This window comes from Tribolium castaneum, chromosome 6, assembly GCF_031307605.1.
Source record: "Tribolium castaneum strain GA2 chromosome 6, icTriCast1.1, whole genome shotgun sequence".
NCBI classification, from domain to species: domain Eukaryota; kingdom Metazoa; phylum Arthropoda; class Insecta; order Coleoptera; family Tenebrionidae; genus Tribolium; species Tribolium castaneum.
Genome location: NC_087399.1, coordinates 7025105 through 7047699, shown reverse-complemented (window position 1 = coordinate 7047699; position 22595 = coordinate 7025105). Strand labels below are relative to the sequence as shown.

The 22595-nt window shown below is 35.4% G+C and overlaps 3 protein-coding genes across 7 annotated transcripts; 2 read left to right on the top strand and 1 right to left on the bottom strand.

Annotated features, from left to right (window-relative positions):
- Positions 1-344: 344 nt before the first annotated feature.
- On the bottom strand, positions 345-10533 carry LOC658448 (lactosylceramide 4-alpha-galactosyltransferase). Of its 2 annotated transcripts, none has more exons than XM_008198502.3 (3): positions 10197-10533; positions 5809-6385; positions 345-1032 (listed from the first exon to the last, which is right to left on the bottom strand). In XM_008198502.3, the coding sequence occupies exons 2-3, from the start codon at positions 6333-6335 to the stop codon at positions 489-491; spliced, it is 1071 nt and encodes a 356-aa protein (XP_008196724.2). In that variant the 5' UTR covers positions 6336-6385; positions 10197-10533; the 3' UTR covers positions 345-488. The 2 variants fall into 2 exon arrangements, with proteins under 2 accessions (XP_008196724.2, XP_969928.2); XM_964835.4 differs by lacking the exon at positions 10197-10533 and adding an exon at positions 10011-10190.
- A 2044-nt stretch (positions 10534-12577) lies between these two features.
- Positions 12578-17145, top strand: LOC658520 (uncharacterized protein). The gene is made up of 4 exons (XM_964903.4): positions 12578-12783; positions 12888-13425; positions 15709-16922; positions 16977-17145. The coding sequence occupies exons 1-4, from the start codon at positions 12705-12707 to the stop codon at positions 17129-17131; spliced, it is 1986 nt and encodes a 661-aa protein (XP_969996.2). The 5' UTR covers positions 12578-12704; the 3' UTR covers positions 17132-17145.
- A 1094-nt stretch (positions 17146-18239) lies between these two features.
- On the top strand, positions 18240-22291 carry LOC658598 (monocarboxylate transporter 13). 4 transcript variants are annotated; one of them, XM_008198503.3, is made up of 7 exons: positions 18240-18404; positions 19880-20850; positions 20900-21097; positions 21149-21394; positions 21442-21645; positions 21701-21986; positions 22039-22291. In XM_008198503.3, exons 2-7 carry the CDS (start codon positions 19963-19965, stop codon positions 22200-22202), a joined length of 1986 nt encoding a protein of 661 aa, XP_008196725.1. In that variant the 5' UTR covers positions 18240-18404; positions 19880-19962; the 3' UTR covers positions 22203-22291. The 4 variants fall into 4 exon arrangements, with proteins under 4 accessions (XP_008196725.1, XP_008196728.1, XP_008196726.1 ...); XM_008198506.3 differs by having other exon boundaries at positions 18240-18453; XM_008198504.3 differs by having other exon boundaries at positions 18240-18468.
- The last annotated feature ends 304 nt before the right edge of the window (positions 22292-22595 follow it).

The following is a 22595-nucleotide window of genomic DNA, read 5'->3' as shown; positions in this document are numbered from 1 at the left end:
GGTTCCAATAAAGGAACTCTAATAACAGAGCACTGTTGCTAACATTCTAGATATAAACGTAACAGTATAACAGAGTTACAGTTACAGAATACCACCATTAGAGAGTTACAGATTTTTTAAGTTACACGTGCAAATCCAAAAATTTTCAACAAATCTTAAATAACTCGAAAACGGTTAAACTTAGGTATTGGCAAGATACAAAAAATAATAATAATAATAATAAAATACCTTCTTTTGGGAGACGATCACACTAGAACCACAAAAAATTTAAATTTGTAAAATATTCTTCTATCGGTAATAAAAAGCCGGAATCGTAGCAGGACATGGAAGAAGAAAACACTATCCATGATCAAAAATTTATTGCCAAACGGTTAAACAATAAACAACAATCACAATGCGTAAATACTGCCTCAGGTAATTATTGTACTCTCCTACGTCTAGAACAATGATAATGTGGAGCGATATGTCACCATGATACGTTTTGAGCACTAAAAAAAATACCCGCATTCGTTAACAATCCCGGGGCAAAATTTCTGCGCCAAAACGGCATACGCCGAATTCCCCCTTGCCGCCACCCTCGTGCCGCCACTGTGCTTATTCCAGACATGAATAACGTGGCTATCTTTCGAAATATTGAGCACTTTTTCGGTCAGATTTTCATCGAAATAGAGCCTCCAGTCCCACCAAGGGATGGGGTAGAAAGCGTCGACGGGAAAAACCCTGAACCCTTCACAGTCTTTGCTCTGCATTTCTTTGGCCGTTTCCGCCCCGCAAAGCTTTTTGAGGAGGCGGGTGATGACTCCAGGCCCGTTGTAGCCCCAATCGTACCCCTTGAAATTCTCACTGAGGTCCTGGAGGCACCGCTGGGCCAGTTCGTGGCCCAGGCCCTCGGGGCTGAAGCTCAGGACGCCGGCGGCCACGTTTCGGTCTGATTCCGCCCCTGCGTAGTTCAGGGGGAGTGATTCGAGGGGCTTTGTGACGATGACGTCCAAGTCGAGGTAAATTCCGCCGAATTTCCACAAAGTTATGTATCTGGAAGTCGAGGGTTGAAACAGTTCCAATAACTCATTTTGAGAGAAGTTTAATATTTCATTTATCCTCTTTTGAGACAGGATTGGGAGTAAAAAATAAATATACAGGGTGTTCCGTTTAAACCCCGCATTAGAAGTATTGAAGGTTCTTATAAAGATATTTATTTGAAAGTTGGTACTCAGCCATAATCCGTTGAGTTTTGCTCAACGAAAATATTTTCAAAATGGCGGCACTTCCGGTTTTACCGGAAATCGCTATCAACTTTCTTATTTTAAATAGAAAGCTGTTTTTCGATGCGTTTTTGGATTAGTTGTATTATTTTAAGGCCGCTTTTATCAGCTTTCCCCATACCTAAGTTTAACCGTCTTCGAGGTATTTAAGATTTTTTGAAAATTTTTGGGATTTGCACCTGTCACTTAAAACATCGGAAACTCTCTTAATTTCAGCGATTTTGAAGTCAAATTTTGAAAAGAAAAAGACAAAATCTATATCTGTTCTCCAGTGTGTTCAAAATTGAAAGTTGAAGTAGTTTTCAAGCAAATAAATACTATGTTTAAAGCTATGTGACACTTGGTGACAATTTAAATACAACGCATAATTTCATCAAGTTAGACCAAGATTAGTGTCAATCCTGCATTTTTCAAATTTTTTAAACGAATTACTGAAAAAAAAAGTTAAAAAATCCGCTAGAATTAAGTGAAAATTATATTATTTGAGACAACCAGAGATTTTTTTATTATTTATTATTTATTTATTTATTATTCTTAAAAAACTTTTTACAACAATAAATTTTGATAAAGGTGTTGTTATTTCTGCCTGTCTTGACCAATTAAGCACGTTTTAGAATTGACATTTCAGTTTTCTTCCGAGTTTACGCTAAAAGAAACCAAAAAATTACGAATTTAAATTATACTATCTAATATTTTTACTCTTTTTTGATTACTTTTTTCATCTAGAAACGCAGTTAATTTGCAAAATTTTGTTAAGAAAAATACCCAATTGTAGTAAACTAGGTGGTATTCCTATGTATAACCTTTTTTGAGTTTTCAAAATATAAACAAAATTTTCATCAAAAAAATTTACCTAAAATTTAGGAAAAACCACCGAAATTCACTGGAACATACCGAAAAATCACGAATATAAATCCAAAAGTATCCACTTTTGCCTTTTTTGACCACTTTTTTCAGTTAGAAACACAATTATTTTTCAAAATTGTGCCGGAAGGCCATGCGATTATGCTAAAGTGGATGTTATGTTAGCCTTTTTAGAGTCTTGTTGACGTGAAAACTAAGTTTTTTCGAAAATTTTACGTAAAATTATGAATTATAAATTGCTGTTACTTATTTTTTTAGGTCGCGAGACTGATTTATTTTGCAAAAAGTTGTCAAAAAACCTATAAAAACAACCCCAAAAAATCATGTTCTGTTTGAGCTAAAAGAAAATGAAAAATTACCAAATTATGTCAAAGATTATATAATTTTTGCGTTTTTTGAGCATCTAGCACGTTTTTCAGCCAGAAACGGAAATATTTAACAAAATTTTAGATAAATCAAACCGATTTATCAACCAAAATAAACTATAATTTTAGTATTTTAGTATTTATTTTGTAAGATCTTGTCAAAAAAACGTCTCAAAGTCACAAAAATAAAATAAAACTGATGTTAAGTATAAGGTGTAGTAAAATGATTCTCATCTAGTTAACTAGATTAGATTAAATTACATGTAAACAAAATTTGTTTACATGTAAAAAAATGTGCAGCTCTATTCAAATAAATCCGCAGTCAATAAATGTCAAAACATTATAGTGATTACACTTAAAAGTTTCGTAAAAATGTAACTAAAATGTTATGTAGAGCAAGAAAACATTTTTATTGTCGAAGCTCATTTCCGAAAAAATTTAAGGGCCATATTTGATTATTTGATATTCGAATGCCCGTCATTTGAACTTCACAAACGACTAGATAAAAATCAATTTAACACACCTTGTACTTTACTTGTTTCCTTCGATTATGTTTGTTTTTGGGTAAAACTTCGTCAAAATGCGCTAAAAAATGACAAAATTTGGTCAAAAAATTACTTGTTCCTAGATACTTTCTTAAGCTTTTAAACAACTCATTTTTGAGTTTAAGCTAAAACAATCACTTATTTAACATTTTTCAATTTTTAAGTTTTATTGTCACGTTTTTACCACAAAAGCGTAATTATTTCGCAAAAAAAATTGTCAAAAACATGCATAAAACATAAAAGAAAATATTTTGTTTTCATAGTTTTGTTGCGACGAATTTGAAAATTATTTTAATTTGTCATTTGTTCTAACCAACAAATCAACCATTCCAACAAAACATCCTCAACAACTTTAGAGAACGATAAACGAATATAGGACTTCTCTCAAAACTATACAGGAGCCTGCATTAAAAACTTTTTAACTTCTAATATTTTACCTGAGTCGTTAGTACTTGTCTGTTAAAGCTTTTGACATATGCCAATTTTTGTTATCGCTTTTTGCGATAAGTGATTTTTTTTAAATTCGATAACCTAAGCTTTGAAGAGTCTTCTAGAATTTTTAAAATTATCATCTGTCAAAGTAAATGTATGATTTTTTCAAAATGGTTATCAAGAAACTGCTATAACTCAGTTTTTTCAAATAAGACGACCCTATTTTCTTAACGGCAATCGAAAGAACATCGGACTTTTATCAATACGTCCTATATCTATCTCTTACAGTTTTTGAAAAAAATCTCAAAAACGGATTTTACTTCGTAATTTTCAAAGTTAATCAAGTAGTCCTTGCAAAATGGTCAACAATCTTAAAACGGAGTGCTGTAATAATTACACTAAAAACCAGAGTAATTTAGTGGGATAATGTTGACAACTAGTTTTTTGACAATTATCTGAGAGAACTGTCAGTGCCAATAGGCACCTGTTTCAAGTGCATAATTTAATGAAATTAATTTAGAGGCTTTTGTACCAGCCCTGATATGTGGCCCTTTCGAACACTTTTCGAGTAATGTACAGGGTGCTTTTTGGATGTCCAAATAGGGAATCTCCGAAACTAAGAAGTTTGGAAAAAAACAAGTGACACTTTCTCGGGTCCGTTTTTTGAGAAAATAATTTTGGTTAAAACCGCATCCCGCTATCGTCATTTGTTTTTTAAATAGAAAGCTATGTTTTTCGATGCGTTTTTGGATTAGTTGTATTATTTTAAGGCCGTTTTTATCAGCTTTCCCTATACCTAAGTTTAACCGTTTTCGAGGTATTTAAGATTTTTTGAAAATTTTTGGGATTTGCACCTGTCACTTAAAACATCGAAAACTCTTTTAATTTCAGCGATTTTGAAGTTAAATTTTGAAAAGAAAAAGACAAATTCTATATCTGTTCTACAGTGTGTTCAAAATTGAAAGTTGAAGTAGTTTTCAAGCAAATAAATACTATGTTTAAAGCTATGTGACACTTGGTGACAATTTAAATACAACGCATAATTTCATCAAGTTAGACCAAGATTAGTGTCAATCCTGCATTTTTCGAATTTTTTAAACGAATTACTGAAAAAAAAAGTTAAAAAATCCGCTAAAATTAAGTGAAAATTAGATTATTTGAGACAACCAGAGATTTTTTTATTATTTATTATTTATTTATTTATTATTCTTAAAAAACTTTTTACAACAATAAATTTTGATAAAGGTGTTATTTCTGCCTGTCTTGACCATTTAAGCACGTTTTAGAATTGACATTTCAGTTTTTTTCCGAGTTTATGCTAAAAGAAACCAAAAAATTACGAATTTAAATTATACTATCTAATATTTTTACTCTTTTTTGATTACTTTTTTCATCTAGAAACGCAGTTGTTTTGCAAAATTTTGTTAAGAAGATATACCCAACTGTAGTAAATTAGGTGGTATTCCTATGTATAACCTTTTTTGAGTTTTCAAAATAAAAACAAAATTTTCATCAAAAAAATTTACCTAAAATTTAGGAAAAACCACCGAAATTCACTGGAAGATACCGAAAAATCACGAATTTAAATCCAAAAGTATCCACTTTTGCCTTTTTTGACCACTTCGTAATTTTCAAAGTTAATCAAGTAGTCCTTGCAAAATGGTCAACAATCTTAAAACGGAGTGCTGTAATAATTACACTAAAAACCAGGGTAATTTAGTGGGATAATGTTGACAACTAGTTTTTTGACAATTATCTGAGAGAACTGTCAGTGCCAATAGGCACCTGTTTCAAGTGCATAATTTAATGAAATTAATTTAGAGGCTTTTGTACCAGCCCTGATATGTGGCCCTTTCGAACACTTTTCGAGTAATGTACAGGGTGATTTTTGGATGTCCAAATAGGGAATCTCCGAAACTAAAAAGTTTGGAAAAAAACAAGTGACACTTTCTCGGGTCCGTTTTTTGAGAAAATAATTTTGGTTAAAACCGCATCCCGCTATCGTCTTTTGTTTTTGACTTATAAATAAAAGTCGACATTTTAGCGAAGTCTTAAGCAATTCATATCTTCCTTATTATAAAAGATAAACATATGAAACATAGACATTATAAAAGTACTTTTTTACGGAGAATTTAGTAATGTTATCAGCGATTTTTTCAAGTCATTCGTTTAGCTGTAATAACTTAAAGTTGTATTTTTTGAAATAGGAATCATAGTTGGCTATGACATTTTTGAAACATTTTTGAATTCTTAAACCTCTAGCTATATTAGAAGTTAAAAAGTCTCTAATGTGGGCCCTAAAAGAATCAGCCGGGTCATTTTCATTTTGGGCGACTGTACCTGAGGACATCGCTGGCGTGCGACTGTGCGTAGCCCGAGACCTCGATTTTGCCCTTTCTGTAGAGCGTCTCGACCGGCGTGCCCTTCGTGTACCTTTCGTAGTCAACGTGGTGTATCCGCACGTTGGGATAGGTCATCAGATTTTGCAAAAATCGGTCGGACTGCGTCCCCTCGAATTTGAAAATCCCGGGGGATGCGAACAGGAGGTGAATTTCGAAATTCGGGTTGAGTCTCGCTGCGGACTCGACGGCACACGCCTGCCGGGCCGTTATCGTGATTTTGCCGTTGAGGAACGAATTACAGGAGGTTTCGTGGAAGAAAATGGATCTTCCTTTGGCGGGACGCGCGTCCGATATGTCGGGAAGAGTCTGAGATTTGGTGTGGTAGCATTGGATGCTCTCTTTGGGGTGGAAAAAGTAGTAAAGCTGGTTGAAAAGACCGGAATCTTGGGGCTTGGTCAGGAAAATTATTGCTAAGAGGAGGAGTGCGACAAGGAGGGTCTTTTTCGGGGTTTGGTGGTTGAGCATTCTAGGAGTGGATATGGTGGAGACTATCACAGATAAGGGTGTGAGAGATGCTAAAAATCAAACATTTGAGTTTTCAACCGCACGATTGTTTGGTGGTGGTTGGGGAAAGGTCCAATTTTTCAATAAAAAAAAATTGTACAAAAATTTTGACGGATGTTTTTGGAAACTCGGAATCTTCAGAAGTGTTGAAATTTTTTTTGTCTCTTGTGCTTGATAAACTAGTGCAGACTGAGAGACAAAAATCTATTCTAATTCGGAAATAAAATTAACTAGACGCCCTCTGGTGATGACTTTTGAACTATGTCGAAAACAGTAAAGAAATTTTCGTAATGCCACATTTAACTGACATTTAATGAATTGTTCAACAATTTTGCGTGTATAGTGTTAATTACTTACAATAGAAAGAATTACTTTAAAAAGTACGTGGTGGTAAATACTAGCGTTGACTTTGGTTCTGTGGTTTTTCGTGGTATAAAGTGTTTATTGTTGGAACTTGAAAGTGGATAAAAAGTGAAAAATATTTAAATTTTAATTACAAAGTGTTATCAAACAGTTGTCTAATTAAAGATTATAAGTAATGGATCACAGCGAACACAAAGTTTGGCTCAAGAAACCAATAAATTAGTGAAGTGTTATGAATTTTAGGTTAGAATTTTCCACTGAAAAAATCATGAAATGCTGCGGTAAATCTACAAAACTACAATAAAGATTAACAACTGCTGATACATTTAAACGTAAATTATGCCAAAAGGTAGGTTTTTCAATGTCTTTGTAATAATTTTCCAATAAAGAAAGTGAACCAAACAATCATTCGTTATTCGTGTTTTCCTCGTCATCTCTCATTTGTCAACATAAGTTTCTTGCATCAAAGATAAAATAATCATTCCGCATAGGCAATGTAATAATTGTGAAGCCTCAAAATTCGTACAACGCTCAAAATATCCGAATAAACATTTTCCCGCCATTTATGGTTACTGTTTTCGACCTAGCTCAGTGGCGCCCCCAACGGTAATTTTACTTCCGAATTAAAGATTCACTACTCATTTAATTTGAATGTGATATACAGGGTGACCAAGCGTTGTGTAATCGGTCTATAGCTTTTATGGGTCTATCTATTTTCGTTTTGGAATTATTCAATTTTTCGTTATAAAAAAGACCAATTTTTGAAAAATCACTGCAAAGTCGCTTATGAATAAATTGCGATAAATTTGCAACAGAAAAATTCAGAATACCTTGTAGTTTTAGTAAATTGACAACTTTTAGTTAAAGCACGCAGATAATATACAGGGTGTGTCAAAACGCAAAAAGTTGAATAACTCATTTTTTTCAAATAAAACACTCTGTATTTTATTAAATGTTTTGCCTCCTTTTTTGGGGCATCTTCAGGGCTACACGGAAAACATTTTTTAAAAACAATTACTTCATCCTAATTGGCCAAAAAACCGTGATTGTCAGCGATTTTACGTGTGAAAAGTGATAACTTACTGTTTTTCAATTTATTGACATTACTTTCTAAAGTTTTGATATTTTAAATAAAGTACCTGTGAAGGAATTATTTTAAAAATTTCGTCATTTTTATTTTTTTAATGACATACGATATTTTTGCTTGCTATTGTTTATAAAAGATAAAACCCATGTCTCTAAGTAAATCCCTAATAAAAGTGGTCGGTGACCTTGAAATTAAGTTGGCAATACTGAGTTATGTAGAGACAGTTTTCCTTAATATGAACGCAAGATTTCTACTTTTTTGCTCAAATGTGACGACTTTTTGCCTAATTTCTTGTGTATCAGTTTATTTGCTGTTGCTACATTTGCGAACTATAGAAAAAAAAATGGGCCGCCATGGGATTCGAACCCAGAATTTTTTGAATCATTAGTCACTGTTTTTAAACTCTCAATCTGTCTTTATTCAAATAAATATATAAATATTTAAATAAATCAGTATTTTTTTCGAAAATTCCGATTTTGATACTATGTAGATTAAAAGTGATTTTGCGTTGTTATTATGCGCCGTAGAGACTTAACACCAACACAACTCAATTCCGCAGTAAATTCTGTATCAGAACCACTTACATGTGTTAGCAAAATTATTTTTAATCTGATTTAACAAAACTGTGGTTTTGTCTGTGGTCATGGAATAGGAACTGGTTGATTAAATAATTTCTTTACAAAAATCTTTTAAAACAGGTTGCGAATTGAACATAAATCTTCAAAAACCAGCGGTTTTGTTACAAATTTATTTAATTAAGTTTTGTGGTCAAACAATGAAAAGAACCACTACAACAAATTTTAGTAAACATTATGAATAAAACGGTACTGATTGGTGAGTTTATAAGATTTTTAGATTTTTTAGTTTACAGGGTGCTCAAAAACTGGCGCACCAACTCAGTGGTACGTTGTTGAGAAGCAAGTGCAGATTACGGGAAAAATGTTGAAAAAATTCCTAAAGTTATATTTTAAAAAATCTAGAGCTACAAACTTATTGTGTTAACTTCTTTAGTTTTCATTATTTTTTTATGTTTTTATGTTTCATACCAGGTAATCGTTCCGTAACAAAACGATGAATAATTAATTTTAAATTTACTATCAGATTTTAGCAGTTTTTTTAATTTAAAAAAATTAAAATTCATTCAAAAAATCACAATGTGTAGATGTGCCAACACTGGGAATTATTTCCTAGGAAACCGTTTCAAAAATAATTTATTTTTATTGTTGCTTAAATTCTATTGCGATCATGACTGTCAGACAACGTTGCCACATATCATTTACCTAAAATTAGTTATTTATCAATAACTTTAATACAAAGAATTTTTTTACTATTTTTACCTTTATATGTAACCAATTCTCTACCACACACCATTGAGTTGGTGCGCCAGTTTTTGAGCACGCTGAATATTACTTATTTCCGAAACAAAAAATGTAAAAATAAAATAAAAAATTTCATCAAACTTTATGTAGGTGTATATTTTTTCTTTAAACCAGTTTTTTTAATCAAATGCATCTTTTAAAATAAGACAATACAAAAAGATGAAACCTATTAATTGTCTATTACCATTAAAAAATATTTAATTTTTTTATTATTAATCTCAAGAGAGATACAAAGAAGACTATACTATAAAAAAATGTAAATACAGTTGTCGGTAAACATTCAAAAATTAAAACTATGTTATCAAGATGTATCATTTACAAAAATAAAATTGACCTGTCTGAATTTTTTTCTGAAAAATGGCCCACAACAAAAATATAAATTTATTGCACTACATTAAGCTCACCCTAAACAAATATCCGTAACAAAATTACCTTCTTTATTAATAAAAAACTTTTTTTGAAGAGATTATCCAAAGCAAGTTGCCTGCTACTGAAAGCACCACCAAAGTGATCATCTTGTAGAACCAAAAAAATATGAGATCGGGTAATAATTGAAAATATCAGATAAATGAAACGTTTGAAAAGTGCTAAATGTATTGTTTCTGGTGCTTTATTGTTCTAAAACGACCAAAACGCGCTTGAATAAATTATGCCAAATTAGTTGTTCCATTTGCGTACCAAGTCCTAGTAAGGGGACTATTAACAAGTACGTACCGATCACAATTAAATAAAAACTTTTTAAATTACAAATGCCAAGGTAATATTTGTTACATGAAGCCTTGATGGTTTGATATGAAAAAAAATTACCTTCACTCTTGTAAAAATTGCCAGCTTCGGTAAAAAAGTCGCACAGTGCACTAGTCGGCGCTCTGATAGTTTAGGGCAAATATTTGCCTCGTTTAGATCCAATCTGCCTTTCCACCGACCCCAACCAAACAATTGTTTCATTATTCAGAAGCAAACAGTTCTCCGCCTTTATCACCAAAAACTTACTGCATTTCTCGGTCAGTTTACCATCGCCTTGACACTTGACACCAAACTTATGAAATTTTTCATCGATATGCTGCTAAAATCTCCCACCAGTTGGTATCATTCTTCCTTCCTAACATGATAAATCCGCACTCACTCCCCACGATGTCATATCTGCTCTGAGACCCGGAGACGTGGGCATTTTATTGATCCTTGTTACCCTCGAACGGGGATGGAAGGCTCCACAGATGCCGCCGGATGAAGTACGCTATCGATCGCAAAATCACTCCACAATTCGATCCAACTTTCAGGAAATTGGGGCTGCTTGTGACGTCAGAAGTGATCATAACAGGCTGAATTTTTCAGAGGGTGGGCCATTTCCACCCGAAATAAGCCACAATTACGCCTTATTTAGGACGGAAATTCGGATCGTTAACAAACTCATTATACGGTGCTAGTCTCCAAATGGTGTTATGCAAAACCACAAACTTGGCATAATTTATTCAATCTGTTTTCGCCTTGAATGACGGCAATCAATACTTTTCAGCTATTTTAGTAGAACACAATCAAACGCGACAATTTTTTATTTAAATTATTTTTTTTACGCAAATCGCGTATCGTAATATCCAACGGAGTGCTGTAATAATTACACTAAAAACCAGGGTAATTTAGTGGGATAATGTTGGCAACTAGTTTTTTGACAATTATCTGAGAGAACTGTCAGTGTCAATAGGCACCTGTTTCAAGTGCATAATTTAATCAAATTAATTTAGAGGCTTTTGTACCAGCCCTGATATGTGGCCCTTTCGAACACTTTTCGAGTAATGTACAGGGTGATTTTTGGATGTCCAAATAGGGAATCCCCGAAATTAAGAGGTTTAGAGAAAAACAAGTGATATTCTCGGGTCCGTTTTTTGAGAAAATAATTTTGGTTAAAACCGCATCCCACTATCGTCTTTTGTTTTTGACTTATAAATAAAAGTTGACATTTTAGCGAAATCTTAAACAATTCATATCTTCCTTATTATAAAGGATACACATTTGAAACACAGACATTATAAAGGTATTTTTTTACGGAGTAAATGCTATCAGAGATTTTTTCTAATCATTCGTTTAGCTGTAATAACATAAAGTTGTATTTTTTTAAATAGGAATCATAGTTAGCTATGACATTTTTAAAAAGTTTATTTTTTTCTGATTTCAAATGTCAATTTGTGTAATACATGATTTTTAATTTATTAAAAAAACCAAAACATTTCACTTTTTTATAGTAGGCCATAAAAAAATTTTGGATTTTTAATTCAAACTCTGAAAAATGTATTACTCAACAAGTATTTACAATTTATGGATCTATTAAACACTAATAAATAATTATTAGATCAAGTTTTTGCGATTAATAAAAATTATTTGTTTCTAGATTTAAGATGGCAAGCTTACATTGTCATTCTATTTTCTAATTGAACATGAAATGAAAAAAATTATTAATGGTATAATTGCTTGTAAATAAAATTTTATTTTACAAAAAAATATCAATCCAAACACCAAAATTTCTTGATTATTCACACCTTTTATGTGAAATAATTTTTCCATAGCCAACTACTTTCAAATATTTTAAATATATTTTTTATCAAAAGTATATAAAATTATTAAACTATATTTATATTGTTTTCAGTTCAGAAATAAATAGGCTTTTCGAAAATGTCATAGCCAACTATGATTACTATTTAAAAAATACAACTTTATGTTATTACACTTAAACGAAAGCTTAAAAAAATCACTGATAACATTGCTAAATTCTCCGAAAAAAAGTGCCTTTATAATGTCTGTGTTTCAAATGTGTATCTTTTATAATAAAGAAGATATGAATTTTTGAAGATTTCGCTAAAATGTAAACTTTTGTTTGTAAGTCGAAAACAAAAGACGATAGCGAGATGCGGTTTTGACCTAGATTATTTTCTCAAAAAACGGACCCGAAAATGTGTCACTGGTTTTTCTCTAAACCTCTTAGTTTCGGAGATCCTCTTAATTCCCTAAATATTATAAAACTCGTATCATAATATACTATAGTGTAACATCGGCTTTTCATTTCGAAACGCGATTTGAGTAAACCACGCGCTGCACGAGCGCGCCAAATTCAAATAACTTGCCAAAAATGCAAGTTGTGAGGCGATAACGAGACGATTCGTTGAACTCTGCCCGACGACCACCAACTTTTGGCAGGCTTTGGCCTTTGACCGTCCTTTTTTTGCATCTTCTCCCCAAAAACTCCAACAAACGGAAAAGTAAACAAGGTTTTTTATCTCAAATATTTCAATCACGTGGTGGCACCATTTGTTAGAAAATTCCCAATCCGTTACCTTTCCGTTTTAACAATTATTTTAAGTAACAGACACTACATTCTTCAAGATCATAGGTCGCTCAAAAGATAAAACTAATCGCTCGTGTTGTAACTTTTATTTATACTTGGAATAACTCGAGTATCAATTGATTTGTTGGTAATTGATGTGTACATTTGTGCGAAGTTTGTAAAAAATGATCGAGTTCTTGGCCACTTTCGGACTGTTTTACTTAACGGTGGGGCTGCTGCCCTTGCTTGTGTTTAGCTATTTTGGTAAGTTATGTTAAATATTTGGCGAAACACAACAAACCCACTTGTTTTACTAACATGGTGTAATGTTGGTTGCCTACACACTGGAGTAAAATCCGTTTTTCCAGTTTTAAGTCTCAGCCACAAACTTTGGATTTTCACAATTTCGATTCTTCACCCCGATGTTGAGTTTTTGCGCACTATAACAGTGCGTACCCTCCTTGACACGCACCGAAATCAGGGGATAATTTCAGTATTGCTCTGTGTCAAAGGCCAGGCGCAGCCTGAGGCCATTCGGAGGCATCTCCAGGAGGTGGTACGAAGGCGCGACAAATCGGGAAATTTAACGTTTCCGCGGCTACGCCACTGTCTGGTCACCAGGTGCGGAACGTACGCTTGGGAGCGGGGCAAATTCGATTTGGACCAGAACATTACAGTGGCCCCTTTGAGTTACAAAGGACGGGCAGTTACTGAGTACAATATCCAGGATTATGTGAGCGAAATTGTATCAAAGTATTTGCCACAGGGGATTCCCCCCTGGCAAATCGTTATAATCCCCTCGTCCGAGGACCAACATTACATTCTGTTGAAATTGCATCATGTTTTGTTGAACGAGGGGCTGAATATTGGCGATTTGTTACCGCTGATTCCCCCCACCAAACAAGGGTAACTAGTTACTACTACGGAGATCTAAAGGTTAGGATACGAAACGACCTACAAATGAAACGGTCCCGGTTATGCCGCTAGAAAGCGTACTGTATTTATATAACAAAAAAATACCGGCAGATAGAGTATTAAATTCTCAATTATAAGAGATAAAAATAATGCAAAAATTTGTACTCCCCTACTTTTTTTCCAAAACGCTGCGAGTACCACTACAGTTGCAAGAAAAATGTTAGAAAGAAAGTTGTAGAGAATTAAATTTGCTACAAAAAAGTCCACAAGACCATGTTCCTATCTTCAACCATTTAGGCCCCAAAGTCGTTCAAAGACACTCAAGTGACTGATTTGCTTCAGTTTACTGGTAGTTAAGTTAATTTATAACTAAACCGTTGAAGACAGAAATATAGTGTCGCAGACTTTTTTGTAGAAAATTTAATTCTCTACAACTTTGTTCCTTACATTTTTTCAACCGTATACTCAGCGTTCGCAAAAATATAAGGCAAATTGATAATTCTAAGCGATAATTCTTTGCCCATCCTCGCATATTTATCAAAACGCTGGAAATACGGTTGAAGATACAAAAAATTGTAAGGAAAAAAATTGTAGACAATTAAATTTCCTATAAAAAATCCTCAACACCATTTTTCTCTCTTCAACGATTTAGGTATAAACAGTGGCGGAACTATAGGTGGGCTGGGGTGTTCCAGTGCCTACCTAAAAAATCACTGTCCCCACCCGTAAAATTGCCAATTAATTGTGACTTAGGCATACGTATGTCTTTAAAAATTCGAATAGCTTTAAATTAGTAATTCAAGTTCTTTACTATTGACACCAAAAGCTTGTACAGCTTAAGATAACACAGTCGTACCACAACACGAAATGATACACTAGAATATGTTATTCAAAATAATCTTAATTTGTCGTTACTAAAAGTCAAAGATGTTAAAATTTTATATTGTTTGTATATCGTCTACACCACATAAGTCTGGTAATCTCTGTATGAAGGTACATGTTTAAAAAATAAATATAGTAAAACCTATTTCAATGTCCGTTGTGGCGAAGTGTCCACTAAAGAGAGGTGAGAAAATTTAAAATAGATTTTGTTACGTTCCTACAAAAATGTCCGTTATGAAGAGGTGTCCGTTATTCGGAGGTGTCCATTAAGGGAGGTTTCACTAAATCCAGACACTAACTGCAACTATAATTTTCTTTTTCTGAGTTATTTAGGACATCGGAAGCAATACATATTTTGAATATTTGCAGCTTTATTGTATAAAAATAAGTAAACGTTAAAACATTGTTTCACGTTTTATGTAAAAAAGGTGAAAACATTATCTGTTAAAATAACGTAAGGTTCGTTTTCTTCAAATGTGATTAAGTAATCTGAGTATGAGAAAAATCATTAAAAACTGGTTGGTTTCTATTGGAACCGATTATAAAGATTTGGAATCAGATTCAGATTCGAACTAAATTATGAAAACTATCTACATTTTTTTGTAACTCAGGGCCTAATTTCAGGTTGACTTATTTTATTTAATTTTGTCCATTATAGACTAAAAAGTCTTGGAAATAAATTATATTATTAGGTGTAGCAAAAAAGATCTAATTTTTGGCTCTGATTAACGTGAAATCGAATCAGAAATAACAAAGTCTATATAAACCTGAGAACTTTTAATTTAATTCTTCTAATGAAAATTGTAGAATTTTGTTACTTAGGTGAGTAATTAATTGAACTGCTCAAAAAAAAAAGTTCGAATATAATTATTTTAATATTTCGCAATTTACCGAATAAATTTTTTAAATAAAATTATTAAAATTGTAAAATAACTATTAGATCTCTCATTGAAAGTTAGCTATCAATTTTTTTCAAGTGCATGAATAATTTATAAGAGCTAATGTTGAGAGAAAATGCAACGTTGGCGTTTTTATTGTTTTGAAACAGCTAACAGGTAAAATAAAAAGTTTCCGAGAAAACATATAATTTTTGCTTCTGCAGTTATTTTTAATTTTGTAATATCCCTAACTTTGATTGCTCATTTTATTAATTTCGTAACAAATAGTAAAATAAAGACAATCTTCAAGGAAAAAAGATTAGATTATTTATTACGCAAATTAGATTTTATGCCCACAACTTGTTCCGCCACTGGGTATAAATTAACTTATGGTCTCGCGGACTTTTTTTTTAGATAATTCTTTACAACTTTCTTCCTAACATTTCCTACTTTTTGTATCTCGTTTCGTCTCCTACTACTGATACCAACCGCGCGACTCAAATTTGCGTTTTAGGGTTTTTGTGACCAAAAGCCCCCTAGTTGAGGTGTTGCCCAAACTGGAGGCAATCCCCAAACTGAAGCAACGTCTCGGGGAGGAAATCTCAAACTCGTGGAACGAATTTATTTCGAATTATGACCCGCTCGAGTGTACCGAGTTGCTTAAAACAACACCAGGTTTTTTTCAATTGCAGGCAATTACGTTGGTAGCACTGGTCTCGACGGTTAAGGAGTGTCGTAAAGGTTTTCGAGTTATCCGAAATGATTCCTTCTCTCGGTGTAAATTTATATTTTTGACTTTCAAACGCGAATGCAAGAAACGTAAAGTGACATTTACAAATGTCCTAAAATCGATGCTTGTGACTCTAGGACCGAGAAATCTGCTCAAATTGTTTGTAAAATGTGCTGTCATGTTGGCAACATGGCCGCTGCGGTTTTATCTCCGTCTCTGTCGCGAAGTCATGGCTCTGTATAACTGTATTGTTGTGGGTTATTGTACTTACAACAATACCATTGTTGGTACTTTGTATACTTATGTACCATTGGTCTACCTTTGCTTGAGGGAGGTGTTCCAATACGTTGGTATTGTGGTTAAGGCGCCGCGTACCATAATTGAGGATATCCTGCTCCAGAAGGAATCCTTCCAAACTATAACTCTTTGTGGGCGAAAATCCGTCGCATGGTCCGACTCTGTAAAGCTCGAACTTTTGAGATCCATCTCAAAATCTACAGGAGTCTCCGAAATTGAGATACTCCTAGCTGCCATCTCCTCCTGTATCTCAAAATATTTCATCCAAACCAAGCACTTGATCCCCGATTCTCTCCCAATCTCCCTCAGGAACATCAATTCGAACTACATTTTCGGGACCGGACCGAACTTAAGGCCTGAGGATTCGGTCAGCGGCATTTTATGCCTCAATTTACCAATCCTCGACCCCGAGAAAGAAATCTCGACTTTGGAGAACCTCCTCGAAGTAAAAACCAACTTCCGGACGAGTTTAGACAAACAAGGCCTATCACATTTGCTGAGCTTGTGCCAAACAAAATTCGGATTTTTGACAAAAATCCTACCCTTATCCCTCCTCTCAGTCTATTTGCGTTACTTATCCCGAAAATACGCCGTTTCTGTGACCGAACTAACCAGCCGCTACCCCAACGTGAGTCAGAAAACCCTCTGGGGGCAAGAAGTCACCAGTGTGATCTACTGGCGCCCCCCACAGGCCAACTCCAGTTAGTGGTTTTGTTTTTTTGAGGTTGCGTGGTTTAGTAATTTTGGCTTTGCAGGCGTGTCGCTCTGTCTTAACGAATACGCCGATCATGTCCGATTGGGCGTAATGTGTGATTCACAGCTTGCCCCCCACCACCCGCTACTGGCACGAAGCTTCTCCGAACACGTGCACGAACTCGCACGAGCGGCCGGCGTCATGCCAACACAATAAAAAATCAACAAAAATCGTGTTTTATTGAAGTGTGACTCCCCATTCCTCACAGGGTTGCCAGGTGTAGGGATTTTTGGGTGTTTTTGTGTTCAAAGTCACAAATTTGAGAACATTTTAATAATTCACATATTTTTAACAAAACAATTAATCTTTCTAGCGATGGACAGTTGAGCAAACTTATCACAGAAAGCGAATTAAGAAGATTACACATTACTGTAATATTTCGGGAAGGAGTTACCGAAATTTAAATATCATAAGTAAATCCCAGAGCTGTAGTTATAGGCGTTTTTCACTATTTTTTAAATTAAATATTGTGTAATTACTTTATTTTAAAGTATATTTTTTTGAAAAATTTCGAATATTTAGATTTGCTAAGCCCCATACCGTTAGAAAACTTATTAAAAATAATATCAATATATAAAAATTACAAGGTGTTCCATTTGAAAAAAAAAACAGTTATTTAACTTCTTGCATTTTGGCACACTCTGTATATTATCTGGGTGCTTTAACTATTAAAACTATAAGATACTCTGAATTTTTCTGTTGTACATATGCCGAAAAATATTCAAAGGCAACTCTGCAGTGTTTTTTCAAAAATTGATCTTTTCTTTAACAAAAAGTGGAATAATTCCAAAACGAAAAGTATAGACTCATAATAGTTTATATAATGTTACATTTTTTGCGTAAATTTCAATTATGCAAAAATATATAGGATGTTCCATTTAAAAAAATATAACTTTTTTGGTTCACCACCCTGTGCATAATAAAAATATTTTTAGTTTGTGGATTTTAAGTTGATTTATCGTATGATAACAACAGCATAACAATATTTCAATTACCAAAAAAGTTATAGACCGATTACACACCCCTGAGTCACCCTGTATATTATTTTTTTCCTATATTTGGAAGTGAAGTGATTCTTTACAGTGCTCTGAACTCGGAATTTGCCAATTTTGAGACATCCTGTATACCGAAAGTGGAAAGTGCAATAATTTTCTAGGAATTTTTGGCCATAAAATCTAGGGATTACAAAAAATTTCCCCTTGCAACACTGATTCTGAACCCAGGCGGCCGACGTACTGCCAACCCAATCACTGTGTTTTGTTTGCACCTTTTCAGTACCGCTGGAAAGCGCGCCAGTTACACGCCCGCTTTCTGGGGGAAAACAGTCAAAAAGTGGTGCCAACTCGGTGCGTGAAAGTGCGATCGAATTCGAAGCTAGTTCGAACCGGATTTTTGTGAAAGAGTTTTCTGTGAGAAAGTGTGATAAAAGGTTGGTTTTTTTGGTGATAAGAGGTCAAGTGCGCCACTGGAATGCCATGGTGTGTTGTTTCAAGGTTGTACACCTGTCATTGTGTAATTATAAAAATTATGTTAAAGGCGGCGAGGTAAAAATAGAAAAGTTGGCCGAATGACAATTTTTGAGGCCGTGTTATTGAGGTTTTGGTGACAATATTGTTAAATTAAACCAGCGATTTGTTTCTCTTTTATTAGATGATTTAAATAAATCAACTTGGCTAAAGTCAACAAAAGTGAGTCGGGGATTGTATCAGCTGACTGTCCAAAGTGACTGAAATCCGCTTTTTGCGAAGATTATGCCAACGCCATAAATTAAAATTTCCCCAAAGTATTCAAAATTGATAAGATAAAAATAATAGTTTTCTCTATTATGCAATTTTACGTCAGAAACCCATTCGTTTTACTTGATAACGAAGGAAAATCGATAAAATGTATGAGTAAAAATTTCCGTTGCTACGAAACCGCATAAATTTAATTCCTGACACACTTTTATTACACTCTGGCGTAAATGAAATATTTTTCGGTTCGTTGACTTTTTGCATATTTTACCAGACTTTTAATAAACAAAATGCATAACAATTGAAAACAATAATCCCAAGGCGACCTTATCTCGCGTAACATGTCATAATAATTAAGCCAATTAAGCAAAAGCATAAAGATAAAGCGCAGAAAGTATTATTGGAAGTAAAGAAACATCTGCCGCTTTAATCCGGATCATCTTTACGTCACTGAATCGATAATTCGTCGGAAATCCTCAACGAAAATAGCTCCATACGTCTATTATAAGAAAATCTCGCGAAAATGGTTTTTCTCCTGTCGGAAAATCCCCAAACCGGCTCGAAGCACTTGAATCAGGCAAAAATGACTGGATATCACCGGTTGAAATCTATACTTAGTGTCATAAAAATTGCAACACCAAGAAGGACGAAACTTGGCGCAAATATTAGACTATTATCGGGCAATAAATGAATAAAATGTGAGCGGTTTTAATCAAGTGGTAAGAGAGTTTTTAACACTTAAGCTGTTCTTCCAATTTTTGGAGTAATTTTTGTAATTCATTTAGTTTTAAGTGTCATAAAAACGAAAATATGCCAAAAAGGTATTACCAACAATAAAACAAATTTTTTAGAAGCAATTTTTGGGTAACGAATAGGAACGTTTGGAAAACAAGCAGAAAGGTTGTCAGGATAAAAATATGTTATATTAGACTGTTAAAAGAAAAAAAATTACAAGAAAACAAAGAAAAATAACTTATTTTTAATCTGTTGTTTGGCGGTTTTTTAATATATTTTAATATATCTTATAGATATTCAGTGCCTGAAAATCTATAAGAAATTCCAACTTTCAGATAATAAATCTTAGGTGGCTAATAGTCAACAGTGCCAAGTTTCGTCAAAAATCCAATTCCTTCTTGGTGTTGCCATTTTTTTGACACTGTGTATATTTCAGATGCCTCTGTAAGCGCAGTGCCTCGATGGTAGAGCAAATCAAACCCAAGACTGAGTTGAGCAGAGATCCCCGTTTGAGGCCAGATGACCACCGACACGGTGATTCCCCTGGACGAGGTCAGCGAGAGCTCGACCTTGACCGGAAAACACCCCCCGAAGCCGAAAATCCCCGACGGGGGATGGGGCTGGATGGTGGTCCTCTCCTCCCTCATCATGTCCCTGATCCAGGACGGGATCAGCTTCTCCTTCGGGATCCTCTACACGGAGTTCGTGGAGGAGTTTGAAGCCTCCAAGAGCACAACTTCCTGGATCGGAAGCCTTTTCCTCTCAGTGCCTCTGCTGACCGGCCCGATCATGAGTGCCTTGGTTGACAAGTATGGCTGCCGGGCGATGACCATCCTAGGCGGCCTGGTCTCGGCCACTGGATTCATCCTGAGTTATTTCGCCACGAACGTCATCACCATGTATGTGACGTTTGGTGTCATTTCGGGAATGGGGCTAGGTCTGACGTATATAACAGCAGTGGTGTCAATCGCCTTCTGGTTTGATAAAAAAAGGAACCTAGCGGTGGGCTTAGGGGCGTGTGGTACCGGGATTGGTACTTTTGTCTACGCCCCTTTTACCACCATGCTGATTTTTGAGTATGGTTGGCGGTGGACTGTCATCCTGCTCGCCGGGACTTTACTCAACTTGTGCGTATGTGGCGCCCTCATGCGGGATCCCGATTGGATAATCGAGCAAAACAAGGAAAACTCCAAACTGTCGAGCAAGTCGAGCTCCCTGTCCAATATTTCGCACGAGTCGAAAAAAATCGACCTTGAAGAGATACGAGAGTTGTTGAAAAACGGCAAAGACGCCGAATATATCTTGCAAACTTTGGCGACTTCGATTGATCGCGAGGACAAAGGACAGAAAGTTGAACATCACCAGTCGGTACTCAACTTGCCGACGTTCATCCGTCAGAACGAAAAAGTTGGTAGGTAGCAGTGTGTCACTTGCGAATTGACGCTGTTTTGTCTAGGTGCCAGCAGAGGTCCTCGAACAGTTGCAAGAAAATAAAAAACTCTACCGAATTATTGTACAAAATTATCCCAGTTTGCTCCACTGCCGCAGCACTTCCGAAAAAGGCCTCAATAAAATGGAGGAGGCCATAACCCGCATCCCAGTGACCTTCTCCCTGAAGGTGAAAAAAAGCGACCGGAAGGCTGTAACGCACCAGGTTGGCGTTTTCTTGTAAGCCCCGCCTCGTGTGACTCCGCCTCTGTTTCAGTTCTCCCTCCCCGAGAATCCTCTGGCCGTTGAGAAGAAAGTGAAAAAAGCGGAGACGCCATGGCTGGTAAAACAATTCAGTACTACCACCACACACCCAAATTATTTTAAAAATATGAGGTTCCCTAGGCACTCGCTTATACACCGCGGCGCCATTTTGAATAAAAATAAGTACAAGTTGAGGGCGTCGAGTTGTCCTAACATATACCGAGTGTCCATGACGACGCTAGTGAAAGACGACGATGAGGTTGGTAGCACTGTCCTTCTTTCCCCGCCTGTCATTTGCTTTTTCAGCCATGGTATTCGGGTCTTGTCAAATTCGTTAACCTTTTCGACGAGTTTCACTATCTTCTAATGTCTGTCTCTACTGTCATTCTTTTCGCTTGGTTTATGACGCCTTATTTCTACTTAGTCGACCATATGGAAGCGTCAGGATACACCAAAGACGAGGCTTCCTACGTCCTGTCAGGGATAGGCGTGGCCAACACAATCGGAATGGTAATTGGCCCACCTAACCACGCCCCTCCACCCCGACCAATCGTGCTAATTTCAGGTAGTGCTCGGTTGGGCCGGCGACCAATCGTGGACCAACGTCTCCAAAACGTACGGTGTATGCCTCATCCTATGCGGGGCCTGTTGCTCCGCCCTCTATTTCTACACAGCCAATTACATCATGGTGCACATTTTTGGCGCCCTCTATGGCATTTTTCTAGCTAGTAGTTTCTCGTTTACGCCGATTCTGTTGGTGGAACTGTTGCCACTAGAAACGTTTACCAAAGCCTACGGTTTACAATTGATGTGTCAAGGGATTGGGCATTTGGGGGGTCCACCGTTTGCCGGTAAGTACCACCAACTTTGCCCAAAATTAGACTGAAACTGAGCGGTTGGTAGCACTACTTGCCGATATCACCAATAGTTGGAGTTACGCCTTTCATTTGTCTGGGGTTATGATCGTCCTTTCCGGGATCTTGATTCTGGTGATTCCTTATACGAAAAATCGGAAAATTTTTGGGAGTGGGCTGGTCGAGAAGGAGTTAGCCAATGAGAGAGCTTGATCATGACGGAATTATGCGTACTTAAGCGTATAACCCAAGTACTTAATGTAATAGTATTGTCGTTTAATAAAAAAGTACAATTTTCCTCTTGTAATTGTTTTCTTAAAACGTCAAAGTGACAGTTTTGTGACTGTCATGGTGGGACTTGTGCCCCTCCTTGTCGTGTTTGTGGCTCCGCCCACTAGCCCCTCCCCTGTGGCTTACATCATCAATAAATTGGGCTTTGTACCTCCTACTCTCATCACAAGTGGCGTCATAGTCAGCGATACTTACGTAATAACCCCCAACTACCCCGTATCTACCGTGGTAGTCTCCCAAGTGTGTGTATTACCTGCCACTAACATACACAAAGTTGATAAAAGCCACATTCGCAACTTTTGCAAAGACATCAAA